This window comes from Ptychodera flava, chromosome 7 (assembly GCF_041260155.1).
Source record: "Ptychodera flava strain L36383 chromosome 7, AS_Pfla_20210202, whole genome shotgun sequence".
NCBI classification, from domain to species: Eukaryota; Metazoa; Hemichordata; class Enteropneusta; family Ptychoderidae; genus Ptychodera; species Ptychodera flava.
In genome coordinates this window covers 26583363-26600141 of record NC_091934.1, presented here as the reverse complement: position 1 = coordinate 26600141, position 16779 = coordinate 26583363, and the positions used below count along the sequence as shown (strand labels likewise).

Sequence of the window (16779 nt, the reverse complement as noted above, 5' to 3'; positions counted from 1 at the left end):
AAATCTGGTTGTTGTTGTTTTTTAAGTTGTTGTTGTTGTTGTGGTTGTTGTTTGTATTGTTTTTTGTTTATTTGTCGTGGCCTTTTGCGGAGTCGGTTTTATAAAATACGTTCAAAGTTTGACTAATACAGAACGATGTGCCGATTTAGCCAGTAAAACCGAAAGGCACTCGTCGCTAGAAGGCGCCCTTGCGGGAGCCGTGCCTTAAAATACTCGCGACACCGGCTCGTACTGGATCTCCTCTTGTTCGAACTCTATATTTCACATCAGGTCGTCCGGGACCTCCTCCAGCTCTGTATTATCCTCCTCCAGCTCTGTATCGTACACCGGGTCGTGCTGCACCTCCTCCAACTCTGTATTCCACACCAGGTCGTCCTACACCTCCTCCAGCTCTGTATCGTACACCGGGTCGTCCTGCACCTCCTCCAGCTCTGTATTGTACAGCGGGTCGTCCTGCACCTCCTCCAGCTCTGTATTGTACAGCGGGTCGTCCTGCACCTCCTCCAGCTCTGTATCGTACACCGGGTCTTCCTGCACCTCCTCCAGCTCTGTATTGTACACCGGGTCGTCCTGCACCTCCTCCAGCTCTGTATCGTACACCGGGTCGTCCTGCACCTCCTCCAGCTCTGTATCGTACACCGGGTCGTCCTGCACCTCCTCCAGCTCTATTGGTATGATCTTTATCATAGCGGGTGATCCCTGCACTGGTCGTTTACGTACACGAACGTGTAGTTCATGCTCGCCCTCGATATTTGCACTTGCTCTCAATGTCACAGTTCCTTTTTCCAAGTCACCAACTTCAACAGCCATTTTGTCATCGTATGGTGTAATCATTACAGCATCGACTTTGATAAGCCCAGAATTTATCGTTTGCTGAGTGATTTCGTCATTGCTCATCAAGATAACTGTGATTTCCTCACCGACTGTTGAGCACTCGGGTATATCGCCAAGTTCGAAGGAAGCTGCTAGGTTCATGCGTACCACCCCTAGGCTCATTTCTTTCCAGAAGTCATCGCATGGTACGAACTCAATGTATTCGTCTTCCACCGGCTCGGCCTGGACCTCCTCCAGCAAATCGTCTGTTTGAGCGGCTATATCTTTCTTTGCGGCCATCAGCTGCGCGGAGTTCCCGTATCGCATCAGTTTCTCGATGTATTCGCGTGTGCTTGTGATATCTTGCTCCGCGATTTCGAGTTGTTTAAGCTGGGCATTCAAGTTCACTTTTCTCGTGTCGTATTCATTCTTTACTTCTGCTAGGATCTTTTCGCCCTTCTCTTGAATGAGGCGAGTGATTTTCTCGATCGTTTGCTCAATATGCACCTTTATTTTTCCTTCTTCTCTTTGATAGCACTCGTCTAGAGATTTTGAAACCCTCTGCACGTTGGCCTTACTCTGATCTGCCTCGACTTCTTTCACTTTCACTTTGTCGACGATCCTGACCAAGGTTCTGTTGTATGCCTCAGCGGCCTCCTTGACACAGCCGTATTTATGTTTGCGATGGTCGAGCGCCGTACACTTGAGACAAATCACATTCGCACACGTATCGCAGTAGAATTCGGTCTCATAGTTCGGATGTTTACTGCAGTAGATCGGAGGTTGTACTGAAGCGGGGTCAGCAGTCTTTTTCGCGTTGTACTCAGCCAGTGGCACCAGGTGATGTGACTTCGATACTCGACTTCGGACATGGGTTTTCGCGCAATTGTTACAAACGTCTAAGGCACATTCAATGCAGTGCTTGGCCGATTCACCTTCCTCACATCCTTCACACTTACTTGATTCACCTTCCTTGTCTCGTTCCGAGAAAAGTCCTACCAGATCGTTCAGGAAAATGTTGCTGGAAATTCCCGCCACGCCTTTATCACTGAGATCGTGTGAGCGACGACAGACGGGACAGGTAAGAGAGCTTTCCTTTTTCACTAGCTTACAGAGGCAGGCCTCGCAAAAACTGTGTAGGCAAGGCAGGACTTTAGCACCCTTGTATCGCTCTGAACATATCACGCAAAGAAGAAAATTCTCGTCAATTTCTGCTAGAGGTTCAGGAAGCGACTCTTTAGCCGCCATGTTGTAATGTAAGCAGGAACCTAGCCTGGTATAAGTCGTTTCTACTCAGCGAATTGTCATGCGTAGTCGAATCGTATAATTTGATCACGTGAGGTAGTTGACAAGTCAAAGGCTATCAGACACAAACTTAACGCGGCGCATATTTTTGCAACTGGCATGTCACAGAACCCGAAACCATAAAACACCTTCATATTTCACCTATACGTTAATTTCTTTAAGTACATACTATTGAATGTGTTTTGTTTATCCACATAAATGTATTGTGAAAGCCTGTACACGATTATCATGACTAAAACTACTTTCACAAAATCCTAAACAATTCCGTGTAATATAGCGGATAATATATTGTGAAATTAGCCACCATTTATACTACATTCCGTGTTATTTTTATATGATATATGCCAAATAAGAGGAAGTTAAGTAATGTATTTTCAATGAAAGAATATTTTAATCATTCTTAGCCTATAAAGAAATACTAAGCTGATTAGTTATTGGAGACTTAACTAACTTAATCCGTGGCACATCATTCGGCCAACAAATAAACAAATTTGCAATTTTCAAAAAAAATCGAAATGGAGCTAATTTTCAATTTTCAAATGGTTTTATCATTTTGATTAGTACTTTTAGGCCTATTTCTAAATTTCAAATTTTTGGTCTGAGATTGAAATATAGGAAACAGGTGTACACTGCCGTGAGGATGGCACTTTGCGGCCATTCAAATTTCCTCTGACCAACTCTATTTCCCACAATGCACATTTCCGTTTTTTCAATTTCCAATATACCATAATGTCCAATTTTCCCATTCATTTGGGGCGTGTCCCACTGAGTATCTTCTCATACTATGGAGGAAATCGAATTGGAATTAAGGTGTAACATTTATCTCAGCGTGATCAAATGAAATGGGGGCGAGGCTTGGTTACGATAATTGGCACAAGATACTTTTAAAAATTAGCGGGAATGAGGGACTGGTCAGTTTCTTCGTCCTAGGGGGCCGGTGGATTCATGGGGGTCACCCTGTTTTTCACTTTGGTGATGAGGTACGGTCACCTATTTTGAAATGCCCAATGGGGGGTCAGTGTGTTTTTAAATTTCGGCACGGGCTCATACTTGCATAAAATGCATCAAATGCATCGTGCTAGCCATGAATTTCATCATTCAGTTTCATTTTTCGGCGCGCCCATGGGGCGCGTAACTTTAGTAATATGAGGTTATTACGAAAATACCGCAAATGATGCAAGAGTCAGTTTCAATTTCTCGATGTATTCGCGTGTGCTTGTGATATCTTGCTCCGCGATTTCGAGTTGTTTGAGCTGGGCATTCAAGTTCACCTTTCTCGTGTCGTATTCGTTCTTTAACTCTGCGAGGATCTTGTCACCGTTCTCTTGAATAAGGCGAGTCATGTTCTCGATCGTTTGCTCAATTTGCACCTTTATTTTTCCTTCTTCTCTTTGATAGCACTCGTCTAGAGTTTCTGAAACCTTCAACACGTTGGCTTTACTCTGATCTGCCTCGACTGCTTTCACTTTCACTTTGTCGACGATGCTGACCAAAGTTTTGTTGTATGCCTCAGCGGCCTCCTTGACACAGCCGTATTCATGCGTGCGATGGTCGAGCGCCGTACACTTGAGACAGATCACCCTCGCACACGTATCGCAGTAGAATTCGGTCTCATAGTTCGGATGTTTACTGCAGTAGATCGGAGGCTGTACTGAAGCAGGGTCAGCGGTCTTTTTAGCGTTGTACTCAGCCAGTGGCACCAGGTGATGTGACTTCGATACTCGACTTCGGACATGGGTTTTCGCGCAATTGTTACAAACGTCTAAGGCACATTCAATGCAGTGCTTGGCCGATTCACCTTCCTCACATCCTTCACACTTACTTGATTCATCTTCCTTGTCTCGTTCCGAGAAAAGTCCTACAAGATCGTTCAGGAAAATGTTGCTGGAAATTCCCGCCACGCTTTATCGCTAAGATCGTGCGAGCGACGACACACGGGACAGGTAAGAGAGCTCTGTTTCACAAGCTTACTGAGGCAGGCCTCGCAAAAACTGTGTAGACAAGGCAGGACTTTCGCACCCTTGTATCGCTCTGAACATATCACGCAAAGAAGAAAATTCTCGTCAATTCTGATGGATGTTCAGGAAACGACTCTTCAGCCGCCATGTTGTAATGAAGCCTAGTATAAGTCGTTTCTACTAAGCGAATTGCAAGGCGCAGTCGATTCGTAGAATTTGATCACGTGATGTAGTTGACAAGTCAAATTGAAGGCTATCAGACACAAACTTTACGCGGCGCATATTTTTGCAACTGACATGTCACAGAACATGAGACCATAGAACACCTTAACCTTTCGCCTATACATTAATTTCTTTTAGTACATACTGAATGTGTTTTGTTTATCCACATAAATGTATTGTGAAAGCCTGTACACGACTATCATAAACTACTTTCACAAAATCCTAAACAATTCCGTGTAAATATAGCGGATATTGTGAAATTAGCCACCATTTATACTAAAATCCGTGTTATTTTATATGATATATGCCAAATAAGAGGAAGTTAAGTAATGTATTTTCAATGAAAGAATATTTTAATCATTCTTAGCCTATAAAGAAATACTAAGCTGATTAGTTATTGGAGACTTAACTAACTTAATCCGTGGCAAATCATTCGGCCAACAAATAAACAAATTTGCAATTTTCAAAAAAAAAATCGAAATGGAGCTAATTTCAATTTTCAAATGGTTTTATTATTTTGATTATTAACTTTTAGGCCTATTTCTAAATTTCAAATTTTTGGTCTGAGATTGAAATATAGGAAACAGGTGTACACTGCCGTGAGGATGGCACTTTGCGGCCATTCAAATTTCCCTCTGACCAACTCTATTTCCCACAATGCACATTTCCGTTTTTTCAATTTCCAATATACCATAATGTCCAATTTTCCCATTTCATTTGGGGCGTGTCCCACTTAGTATCATTTCATACTATGGAGGAAATAACTGTATCGAATGGGAATTAAAGTGTAACATTTATCTCAGCGTGATCAAATGTACTGGGGACGAGGCTTGGTTACGATAATTGGCACAATATACTTTTAAAAATTAGCAGGAATGAGGGACTGGTCAGTTTCTTCAGCCTAGGAGTCTGGTGGATTCATGGGGGTCACCCTGTTTTCACTTTGGTGATGAGGTACAGTCACCTATTTTGAAATGCCCAATGGGGGGTCAGTGTGTTTTTAAATTTCGGCACGGGCTCATACTTGCATAAAATGCATCAAATGCATCGTGCTAGCCATGAATTTCATCATTCAGTTTCATTTTTCGGCGCGCCCATGGGGCGCGTAACTTTAGTAATATGAGGTTATTACGAAAATACCGCAAATGATGCACGAGGAGATCGGCGCAGCGTATCGCTCGACGCCAATGTCCTAGTCCTTGCGGTATTTTCGTGATAACCTTATTATTATACATCTTACATTCGTGACTGGGGCATCAAATTGTCAGAGTAGTGACCATTTTAGTGCAATGTCAACACTTTTTTCTTCCGATTTATAGTGCAAATGTAGAACGCTATCTCATACGGCTTTTGTAAGCTCCGGAGTGTGTGTACTACACTCATACGTACAGAGCGCGCGAGGCTGAACAAACTGACCAGGCTATTAAAACAAGAAAAAACTGTTCTTTGGTTGGTAGAGTGCGCGTGCACTTCAGGCAATGAATTTAAGTTGGTGCGTTCAGCCGAAAGAAATTCAAGAAATGGTTGATAAAGGAAGAAGTCACCGCGAAATAGGTGTTCATCTCCAAAATGTTTTGCCCAGGGCAAGTTGTATCTCTGAACTAACTGTGAGACGATACTGTCTCAAACATGATATCAAACGCCTTCATATCAAGGTCAAGATTTGGATCGGGTTGTAAGGGGTGCAATTCATAAAGTGAGCCGGCATACGGGTTAAAAACTATATGACGGGGTACTTATATCATTATGCGGAGAACATCATTGACAGCTGAATAAATTAATCAGATAAAATTAAGTGTGGATGCCGCACTCTGATTGCGCCGATGGCTATCACAATTTTTCACAACGCTCCAGTTTGCGACATTGACGGGAAGCGCGCAAAACTTCAGCAGGTCAGGTCAAACTGATTATATCGGACTTTCCTTTCCGGCGGCCGCAACACTATTGTTCTTTGTATGTTCGTTACTCGATCCATTGAACGAGTTGCCCGCGCGAATAACTGTCACAATTTGATGCATTCCTAGGCCAAAGATATATATCAGCTGCCACGCCCAAATTAAAATAGGAGAATAAGATATTTGGTGCATTGAAAATTGGAAAAACGGAAATATGCATTGTGGGAAATAGAGTTTGTTAGAGGAAAATTCGAATGGCCGCAAAGTGCCATCCTCGCGGCAGTATACACCTGTTTCCTATATATCAATCTCAGACCAAAGATTTTAAATTTAAAAATAGGCCTAAAAGTTAATAATCAAGATAATTAAACCATTTGAAAATTGAAAATTAGCTCCATTTCGATTTTCGTTTTTGAAGGTGAAAATTGGTTTATTGGCTGGCCGAAATGTGCCACGGATTTAACTTAATCTATTTATTATGCTACACTTCTTTAAAAAAGGCATGATCACCCACTGTCTTCAGCTGGACATCTCTGATGTGTAAACTTTACAGTTCAGCAATAAACCACCATTGATTGACATCCAACAACTTTGTGAGTCTCTACTCTGTCCAAGATCTCAAGTACCTCTCAGCAGTGAGTAAACTCCCTGACATACGAAGTGAGACATAACAATATCCAATAATAAAAGAAAACAAATAATTCCCTTAGAAGAGGACAAATATTTTATGACACTCTCTGAAATTTGTGAATGCTTTTATTTTCAAAAAGCACTTTTATTCGTCTCCCATATGTTTAACTCTACATAACTTTCCACAAACAAGTCAATTTGGAAAAGAAAAAAACAACAGCAATGAACCAAAAATTATATACCACGCCAAGGCCACATTCACAAAACTAATCCACTATAAATACTTAATCATTTGTTCTATGTATTCACGCTTCTTTGTTATTTTTAAATACATTAGTTCTTCCCTTAGAAAACGTTCAGTACATTTTTCATTCGACATCCTCTTCTATATCTGCAAAGGTAGCTATACTTATAACTATCTTCATCTCCTGAAATCAATCAATATTTAATATATAACCATAAACCACATGTTTCCACAGTATTGGCATAATCTTCCCAACTGGCGACAAGAAAAATGAATATTTCACGCTCACGATACATTGTCGTCCTTGGACGCGATAAATCAAGCTGTAATTCCACTCAAACATAACAATACTGGCGCAACGAAATACCAGCACAGTATCGAAAACATGGTCTAACTAGTACTCATTTACACATTTTAAAATTCACCCAACCACACTCACAGGCAGACTCACAGACTGATGGTTCCGTATTAAATAAATAGTTCAAGTTCTACATCATCACTTGCCAGTTCCAACTTCTTTCAATATGTTCGGAAATGGTGGAGATTCCGAGTAAAGAAGCTGGAATTGAGTGACGACGAGTGATGATTATGTAGAACTTTAACTTGTTTATTGAGTATGGAACCATGGCTAGGCCTCATGGCCCATGCAGCCACTGATACATCAGTCTTTGAGTCTGTCTGTGAGTGTGGCTGCTTGAGTCGGTGTCGAAATTAGTTTGTCCTGTGAGTTAGTGTGTCCATGCTTTGATATTTCACTCTCATTGTTTCGACCAGCTTCCAAACGATTAAAACATATTTCTGACTTTTCTGTTCTTTCCTGAGTACACATCACATGTAACTGTGCATTTTGCCCTTGTTCTGTTTGGTTAGCAAATTGTGGTAGTCGTTTGTATTTTCACATAGATGCATTTCATAAAAGCCCTGAAGCTTGAATAGCATATTACCACATAAATGCAAGACTATTATGTTAGAAAGGATTTATTGCCCGTGGGTAAAGGGAAACATAAGTATTAAAATGCTACTACAAGTGTCATTCTGAAGGACACAACTCACAGCCATGTTTAAGTATCAAGCTCCCTAATAGTGAGGCGTATTGGTTTGATCTCCGCTGAAATATACTGGACAATATATTACCCATGCCCTGCCCGTCGCATTTTGATTGGTCGAGCTGAACTACGTGACTGACCACAAATACACAGTAATGGTTTGTTTACATGCCCGTGAATATGAATAATAAGATTAACAACTCAAAGTATCACAACTTTACAGCTGAAACGTAAATCGTAATCAATCACAAAATAAAATGAAGCACTCGTGGGCTAAGTTGAGATACTTTTTTTGTGAAAACATCTCCGAATTTGCCAAATTTTTACAGCGCGCGTGACAGTGCGTCGCACATTGCTCAGTTCTGGGGCTAGTTGTCGTTCGCTTGTGAAATTTTCGCAAATCTTGACGGTTTTCTTGGGTTCGTTGATAATATAATGGAAATAACAGACTCCGCCCTGAACATAAACGTTTATTTATGGGCGCGAGCTCGAGAAAAGCCAAATTAAGGGACTCGGCAAGCCTCGCCCGTTAATTTTAGCTCCCATGTATGCATATGTATATATGCAAATGGAAGGTATTCTTATAAGGTGGCAAAATGGCATCTGTGTGTATGTATGTATGTATGTATGTATGTATGTATGTATGTATGCATGCATGCATGCATGCATGCATGCATGCATGTATGTATGTATGTCTGTCTGTCTGTCTGTCTGTCTGTCTGTCTGTCTGTCTGTCTGTCTGTTTGTCTGTCTGTTAGTCAGTCCAGATCAAAAACTCCTAAACCGCAACAGCTGCTGTCTTAGTATTTGGTGTACAGGTGCACCTAGGGGTGGAGATGTGAATTTCTTCAAATGAACATGTCAGTGCCAAAAATATGCAAATTAGGTGAAAAAAGCAAAAATCCTGCAAATGTCTAAAACTCCGTAAGCGTCGGTCAGATTGGGTTGAAACTTAGTATGTAGATTCTTTTAGGTATTCTAAATTATGTGTGCAGAAATTTGGGTGAAATTTGCTTGTATTTTTAGGGTATTTTTTTCTGTTTTTAGTCAAAAAATCTTTTTCTTTGAAATCGCTCGTCTGATCGCTTTGAAAGTTTAAAGTCATATTCCTCAGGATGATCTCAGTCAAGTTTGTCCAAATTGTATTGAGATCATATTTGTAATTTTGGGGCAATTTTTGCCTTTTTTTGGTCAAAATTTTTTTCTCCTAAAATGCTTATCTGGTAGCTTTGATATTTGGTGTATAGATTCCTAGGGTTTATGTTAATAAGATATACTGAAATTAGGATGAAATCTGCAATTTTGTATGGGGGGGGGGCAGTTGTTCTCGTTTTGGTCAAAAAGTTTGTTTCTCAAAATTTACCAGTCCGATTGCTTTGATATTTATTATTATTATTATTATTATTAATCTTTATTTAAACTCGATAACTCCATAGGTGAAACACCTCTTTTCGTGGAGGTCGAATAGACAAAAGAAAGTCATAAAACACTTTACAGCACAAACATGAAAACACAAAAAACACACAAGAACAAATAGATATAAAAAACTACGAAAAGGCATCAGACAAGTAAGTATTATACAAAAAGTTGTTACAAGATTTCTTAAAACTAGTCAGTGACTCAGAGTCCCTTATTGATTTGGGGAGATTGTTATATTCATCCACACCCGCAACTGACAAGGTGTTCTGATAGAGAAGTGTACGTGCCTTGGGAACTTTAAGGAGATTCTGATTGGAAGAACGAAGTGATCTAGAAGGGATGTAATTATTGAACAAACTGGTTATGTAGTCGGGGGTTAGATTGTGAGTTGCTCTGTAAATTTTGGCCATACGGTTACAACGGAGTTTCAAGTTAATAGGCAGCCAATGAAGCTGAGTATACATTTGAAAAGTGGAAAGAGGCGGAACAATGTCAAGAATAAGTCTCATTGCACGTCTCTGTAGACGCTCCAATGCATAGATATTGCTACTGGAAGTAAAGCTCCAAACATTAGAACAGTAATTGATGTGTGGTGAGATGAAACAATAATAAAATAGCTTGCGTGAGTGGAGAGGAAGAAATTTTTTGATGCGTGCCAAAAGAAACAAATTGGAATTGATTTTGCTTTCAATGGTTGAAATGTGTTCACACCAGTCCAGATTATTAGAAATAGTGACCCTAGCAACCTCTCTGATGAGACGCGGTCATAGTTTTACCAGCCAAAGTGAGGTTGAAGTTTTCATTGTTAATGTGCCGTCTCTTCTGAGAAGACGTGATAATCATTGATTTTGTCTTACTGGGATTGATACAAAGTTTGTTAGTAAGACACCAATTTTCAACTATTTTTAGATCAGTATTCAGGTAAGTAGAAATGGTGTTTAAGGACTTGTGTGAAACATGAAGTGTTGTGTCGTCTGCAAAGGAAGTACAGGATGAATTTTCAAGGTGAAGGGGCAAATCGTTAACATAAATAATAAAGAGCAATGGCCCCAGTATGGAACCTTGCGGCACACCGACCCTGACATCAATAACATCTGAGTTTGTACGATTAAATTGCACAAATTGTTTACGTGTAAATAAGTATGATTTAAAAAAGGACAGGGTATGATCAGAAACACCCGAGGTTTTTAGTTTGGACAACAAGATTGTGTGGTCAACGAGATCAAACGCTTTGCTCAGGTCTAAAAATGCTGAGCCAACGATGTTTCCACAATCGATTTCTTTAGTCCATGAGTTGACAAGACCAACAAGAGTACTTTCACAAGAATGTTTGGCACGAAATCCAGATTGATTAGAAAAGAAGAGATTGTGTGTTTCCATGAAATTTACAAGGTGATTGTGAACATGGCGCTCAAGGAGTTTGGAAAGTACAGGAAGTACACTTATTGGCCTGTAGTTACCAGGTTCGTCTATTGGACCTTTTTTATGGATTGGACTAACACGAGCCAATTTCCATAAAGATGGAAACTGACCTTTAACAATGCAGCAGTTAAATGCATACGTGAGAGAAGGTGCTATAGTGTTGGCTGCCAACTTTAAGAATTTGGGTGGTAGTAAGTCTGAACCGGGAGATTTCTTACAATTTAGACAATTGAGATGGGAGAGAATGAAATTAATAGACATGGGTGGAATATCGAAAATTGAAGGAGGAATCTTTTTGTTACTGACGAAATCTGACAGTTTGTCAAGATTGACTGGGCTACTGTTACATTTGGAAGACAGCTTATTGATGATGTTAATAAAGTATTCATTGAATGTATTTGAAATTTGTTATGATCGATAAAAGTATTTGTACCTGATCTAAGTTTGGTTGGCGTACTTGACAATTTTGGTGGAGCAAGTTCGCGAAATGATTTCCAGTACTTAGATATATTTATGTCACGAGATGATAGGAGGTTGTTGTAGTACTGTGATTTGGATTTAAAGATGAGGTTTTGTTGACTCTATTTCTTAAATGTCTATAGTCTGAGAAGCGAGATGTCCTTCTGGCTGTATCACGTTGTTTGATTAATCTTGATATCTCTTCGTTCCACCAATCAGGACGACGCAGGTGACGTACACGTTTCTGTTTTATAGGAGCATGTTTATCAAGAACAGACATGAATAAGTGAGTCCATATTTCAATGACGTCATCAGGGTCATCAAAGCATTCAATGATGTTCCAGGGGACTTGTTGTAAGTCTGAGAGAAAGTCGTCTAAGATAAATTGTTTCATACAGCGATAAGTGATAGTGTCATGTGCGTTCTTTTTGTGCTGTAACGTTAATTTACGTGTGACACAAATTGGAAAATGATCACTGATACTGTACTTTGGTACAAAGGTCTGAGTTATATTCTCAGTATGAGACACAAAATGTGGTCTATCATAGACTTGATGGTAGGAGTAATTCTAGTTGGTTCATTTACCAGTTGGGTAAAACCATAGTCGTTTGACATAAAACGAGACCACATTAATTGTCATTTATAGACAAGTCAATGTTAAAGTCACCGAGGACAATGGTTTCCTTGTCTTCCACGAGAACTGTATCCAGTGTATGAGAAAGGGAGACAAGCCAGGTGCTGATATCAACATCAGGAGGACGATAGATGAACAAAACAATGACAGATTTCGATTTTGGTTGGTTAATTTCGATGGCAATCATCTCGATGTCAGGTCGTTCAAGATCGGTTCGACGGTGGTGGGCTATATTAACTGATATGTAGGCGAGGATACCACCACCTTTCATTTTTGCACTGGTCGTCTCCGATCTATCACGTCTAATATGATTAAAGCCATTTATTTTTAAGATATTGTCTGTTATTTTAGTGTCAAGCCATGATTCAGTTATGCCGAGTATGGAAATTTGATGGTGGGACGTGGAGAGAGTACTTCTTAATTCATCTAGTTTATTTTTCATAGAACACATGTTTAGATGAACTATCTTCAGCCCTTTGTTGTGGAATTCGTTGAATGGATTTGTGTCAGATGCTTGTAAGCAATCAGGCAGAAAATTATCGGTTGGTACGTCTTGGTTACAAATCCGTTCGAAGACAGGCAGACGATGAGGTGGATGACTGGGAGCACAATTATCACAGCACCATCATATAGAGTCATCTCTGGATAAGTCGATAGGCACATGGATGTCACGATTTACACAAGAATAGTGATGTTGGTCGCCACATCCAAAACATTCGATTGTAGACAAAAGATCTAGCAATTCAACATTGCAAGTTGAACATAGTTCAGGATGTAGATTGAGAAGTCCTGAAGAAAGGTGATTTCCATATGGTTGTGGTTGACAATCCGGACCAGGGTTTGGTTCAATGTCCCCAGCGATGACAAGAAACTTGTAGTTAAATGAAGAGAGTGAATTCGAGTAGTAGAGAATCCGCTTATGGCTGTAATTGGACTTGATTATAGGGAAGTTGTTGGAATGACCAGTTCGCTTTTTGATTGGTGCTATTGGTACACCTTGATCGATGATTGAATGACAGATGGATGGAGCAAAGAGTAACAGTACAAGTAGTATATGCATTGTCTACGATGAGGTGAGATCAAACAAATTTGATTGGTTGGAGGGCAGCCTTACTCACAACAGGTGGCTCAAATAACAGATGCTGGCAGTCAGAGATGTTTTGCATTCATCGAGTGTTCACTGAATACATCAAAGACTTGCATAAATTAAGGACAAGTTGGATAGTAGTTTCGGTACGATGAGTTGGTTAGCTAAATCACTAATCACAAGAGTTTGGATAAATGTAATAAAGTTCCTGCAGACAATGCATCAGAATTTGAGCGGTTTCTTTGATGAGGAAGAGAAGATGAGTACTTCAATGATGCGAAACTGATGATCTAAGCCGCAATGTCCGCTCTTTGTAGTCGTCACTACCTGGCCGCCATAACCATATTCTGGGTCGTCTTCCGACGTTGAAGTGTTATAAAAACAAGACTCGCAGAGAAAAAAGTCAACACAGTATAAGCACTGATAAATTCTTGAATGAATAGTTATGTCGGTAAGGCAGGCATCGCACACAATATTTGTCATAATATCGGACTATACTTGGACGTGAAGTCTAGACAGGTACCAGGAGTGTTTACACACTCGTTGGTCAATTTCTATTCGAAGTGACGTGATAATCTTTAACCTACCAGTACCAGCAGAACTTTAAAAGATATTTTCACAGGGAAGCAGCTTGAAATTCAAGGACTTTAACAGCATTCAAGTTCCTAAGGACCAGAAGGAGTAATTACAGTGTAGTTACAGTGTACTCTGATAGAGTCGTGGCGTGGCGTGGCGTGACTTGACGTGGCTGCGGGAACAGGTGCTTTTGCTGCCGTCTGTGTCCACCGTCGTTGGCCCACGGGTATTGAAGTCAGCAGTTCTTGGTCAGAAACAGCCTAAAAACGTTTTAAAATCCACCAAACGGTCCACAAGACAGAACACAACAACGTACTGGTACCAACAACACCAACCGGAAGAAATAAATAACGTGGAAACCAGCAGCAAAGAAATAACGTTGAAAAAAACGAAAATAGGAGGAGCAGCTACACAACGATGCACACTGTACGACGGCTGCACCAAAAAACAGTAAGTTTTAGTAAACAGGTTCTTAGGGTTTATGTTAATATAATATATTGAAATTAGGTTGAAATCTGGAATTTTGAATTTCCTGGGTAACTTTTATGTCAATTTACTGGGATATCTTTCATTTTGTATTTTTAAGATTTTTGGGGGTAATTTTATACCTACTGGAACTAAGAGTATATAATGTGGTGATTTAGTATGCATTTGATATGGTAAACTGTATTTGGTATTGAAATGCTTTAAAAATATCATTTAAGAAAACATAGCTGAGGTGATTTTAGCAGGTTTGGTTTCCAACAAGAGTATCGAGGTTGTAAATAGTTGACACACTTCCCGCCATCTGGTCATTGTATATCTCATGCAAAGATGGTCAATACAAAGGGGTGGACCATTTGATATCCTGGAGGAGGGGGGTCCTGGCAGATTTTGAAAAAAAAATCAAAAAAATATCAATAAAAAAATCAGCCAGAAAAGGTTTGACAAAAAGAAAAGGTGGGAGAGTGGGAAAAAAGAATGTACAATTGATTAGATGAAAAAGATAATGTACGGTACCTCATCAATCTTCCAGACACCCCCTTTATCAAATGGTCCACCCCTGATGTATTTTTGTACAAAATTAACCATGCAGTGTATTTTAGTTTAAGATGTCAAGTTAGGTAAGTATTTGAAAGGAATAGTCAAGTTCACCACAGTTAAATTTCTTAAATTTATATCTTGTCACCATCCTGTTAAGTTTGTAAATTGTTCCACATGTGGATGCACCAGTTGTTCTGGAAGAAAACAATGTTTACTTTTCCCTGTAGGGTTTCTGAGTTAATGATCGTATGTTGAAATCTCTCCATGTATCTGGTGTATGGGCAAAATGTAAACATTGGTTGCATGTTATGTATTTCAGTCTTGTCAAATATTATAAATGAAAAATCAAGAACAGGTTTCTTGTGCTTGTAAAAGATAACAAATTTGTCTGATCTCGATACATAAACTTGCCTTGCACATTGATCGTCTTGAAAATTATCACAGAAGTAGAAAAGGGAAAGAAACTAATCAAATTGCTGTAACATATTCACCTTCAGTGCCTGTAGGCCTATATTTAACTATTTTATCATTACATTCAGCTGTTTGTTATATCTTTATCACTCTCCATTGGCCAAGGCACACTTGGGGTCAATGTCATCACTCTGCGCCACACAGTAAGTGAGGCTACCCACAATTCTCCATGATCCGTACACACGGAGATCACTCACTGAACTGAAGCAAATTTCTTCTGTACACAGAACAACTCGGTCCATATTTCAAAATTATCGGACCATAGTTTGATAATCATATCATAATTCTCTAATTTCTCACCGTGAATAATGTGAAGCTCATCCCCTTTTCCGCAGAAGAGATAGCAATTTTGTGATTTTGTCAACATAGATTTTTGACAGCCATATGGAATATTTTCAAGGGAATAAGTTGCATCTGTGTTGGCAAGGGAAAGAGTATTGATTTTTTTGAATGATCGTGACAAAGGAAATTTGCATGTCTCACAGGTGGTATGATGAGACCATCTTAGTTGCCGACAACTTTACCTTGACAAGTGTATAATTTTTAGAACCTTCAAACATTGAATTCTTATTCAATTTACTCCTGAATTTTAAACATGATCAATAATTATGGAACATAGTTTTAACCAATAATCCTTAAATTAAATTGTAAGTTTCAAATTTTTCAGAAACTGATAAAATTTAAGAAGCCTTTAGCAAATAATGTCTGAGCACACAAATAAAAGGGAATTGTGGGTAGTCTCACTCACTGTGTGCCAGTCTGTGTATGTCAGTCTGTCTGTATGAATGTCCATGTTTCATTCAATTGTTGGCTTGTTTGATAACTATACGGGAGCGAACAGTGGCATTGCCACTATTTTTGGCTTTCCTCTCGCCCTTGCCCATAAATAAACATTAATGGTCAGCGCGTTGCCCATTATTTCTATAATATATTTATGAATCGTATTACTCTAAGGAGAGTTAAAGCATAATAGATACCTTATAGATGTGGTTCAATATTAATGCTTATTGAGGATAGAAAAGAAGTCAGCTTGAAAGATGTTCCTCTGTTTCTCCTCGGAAGATAACTCTATGCATGTTTTCCCTATGTAACGCTTTTGATGTCAATAGTACATATACATCAATCATTGGAATTCAAAAACTAACGCCATGTCTTTTTTAGAATCCAGTTTGCACCTGTAAATGCCTGGTCTCAGCCAAGGGATTCCAACTACCATTTCCACAATTCATGACACAACTAGCATTCCCAAGGCAAGAATAGAGCGACCGTATAGGACGGAAGTGCTTGGATATAGTGGCCCGTGACGTAGGCGAGGTATTGAACATTGGCCACCCCAACTGAATGCCCGTCGCCGAGTACAGTATTTCTATCGAGCCGTTCAAGGCGTTCACCGTGGACGAATCGAACGGTCTTCATTCTTGTTGACGTGCGCCCGCTGGCGCCCATACGTATTTCACGAGTTCTCAAGTGACACACACACACGACAACCCCCGTAAATTCCCCAGCAGCACATACTAATCCCTACCGTCATACACACCTTTACATCTACTTTGATATTAGAATAGCGGTGACTTT

At 39.8% G+C, this 16779-nt stretch overlaps 1 protein-coding gene across 1 annotated transcript; it reads right to left on the bottom strand.

Annotated features, from left to right (window-relative positions):
- Positions 1-375: 375 nt before the first annotated feature.
- On the bottom strand, positions 376-2061 carry LOC139136409 (tripartite motif-containing protein 2-like). Its single transcript, XM_070704133.1, has one exon. The coding sequence runs from the start codon at positions 2059-2061 to the stop codon at positions 376-378; it is 1686 nt and encodes a 561-aa protein (XP_070560234.1).
- Between the last annotated feature and the right edge of the window lie 14718 nt (positions 2062-16779).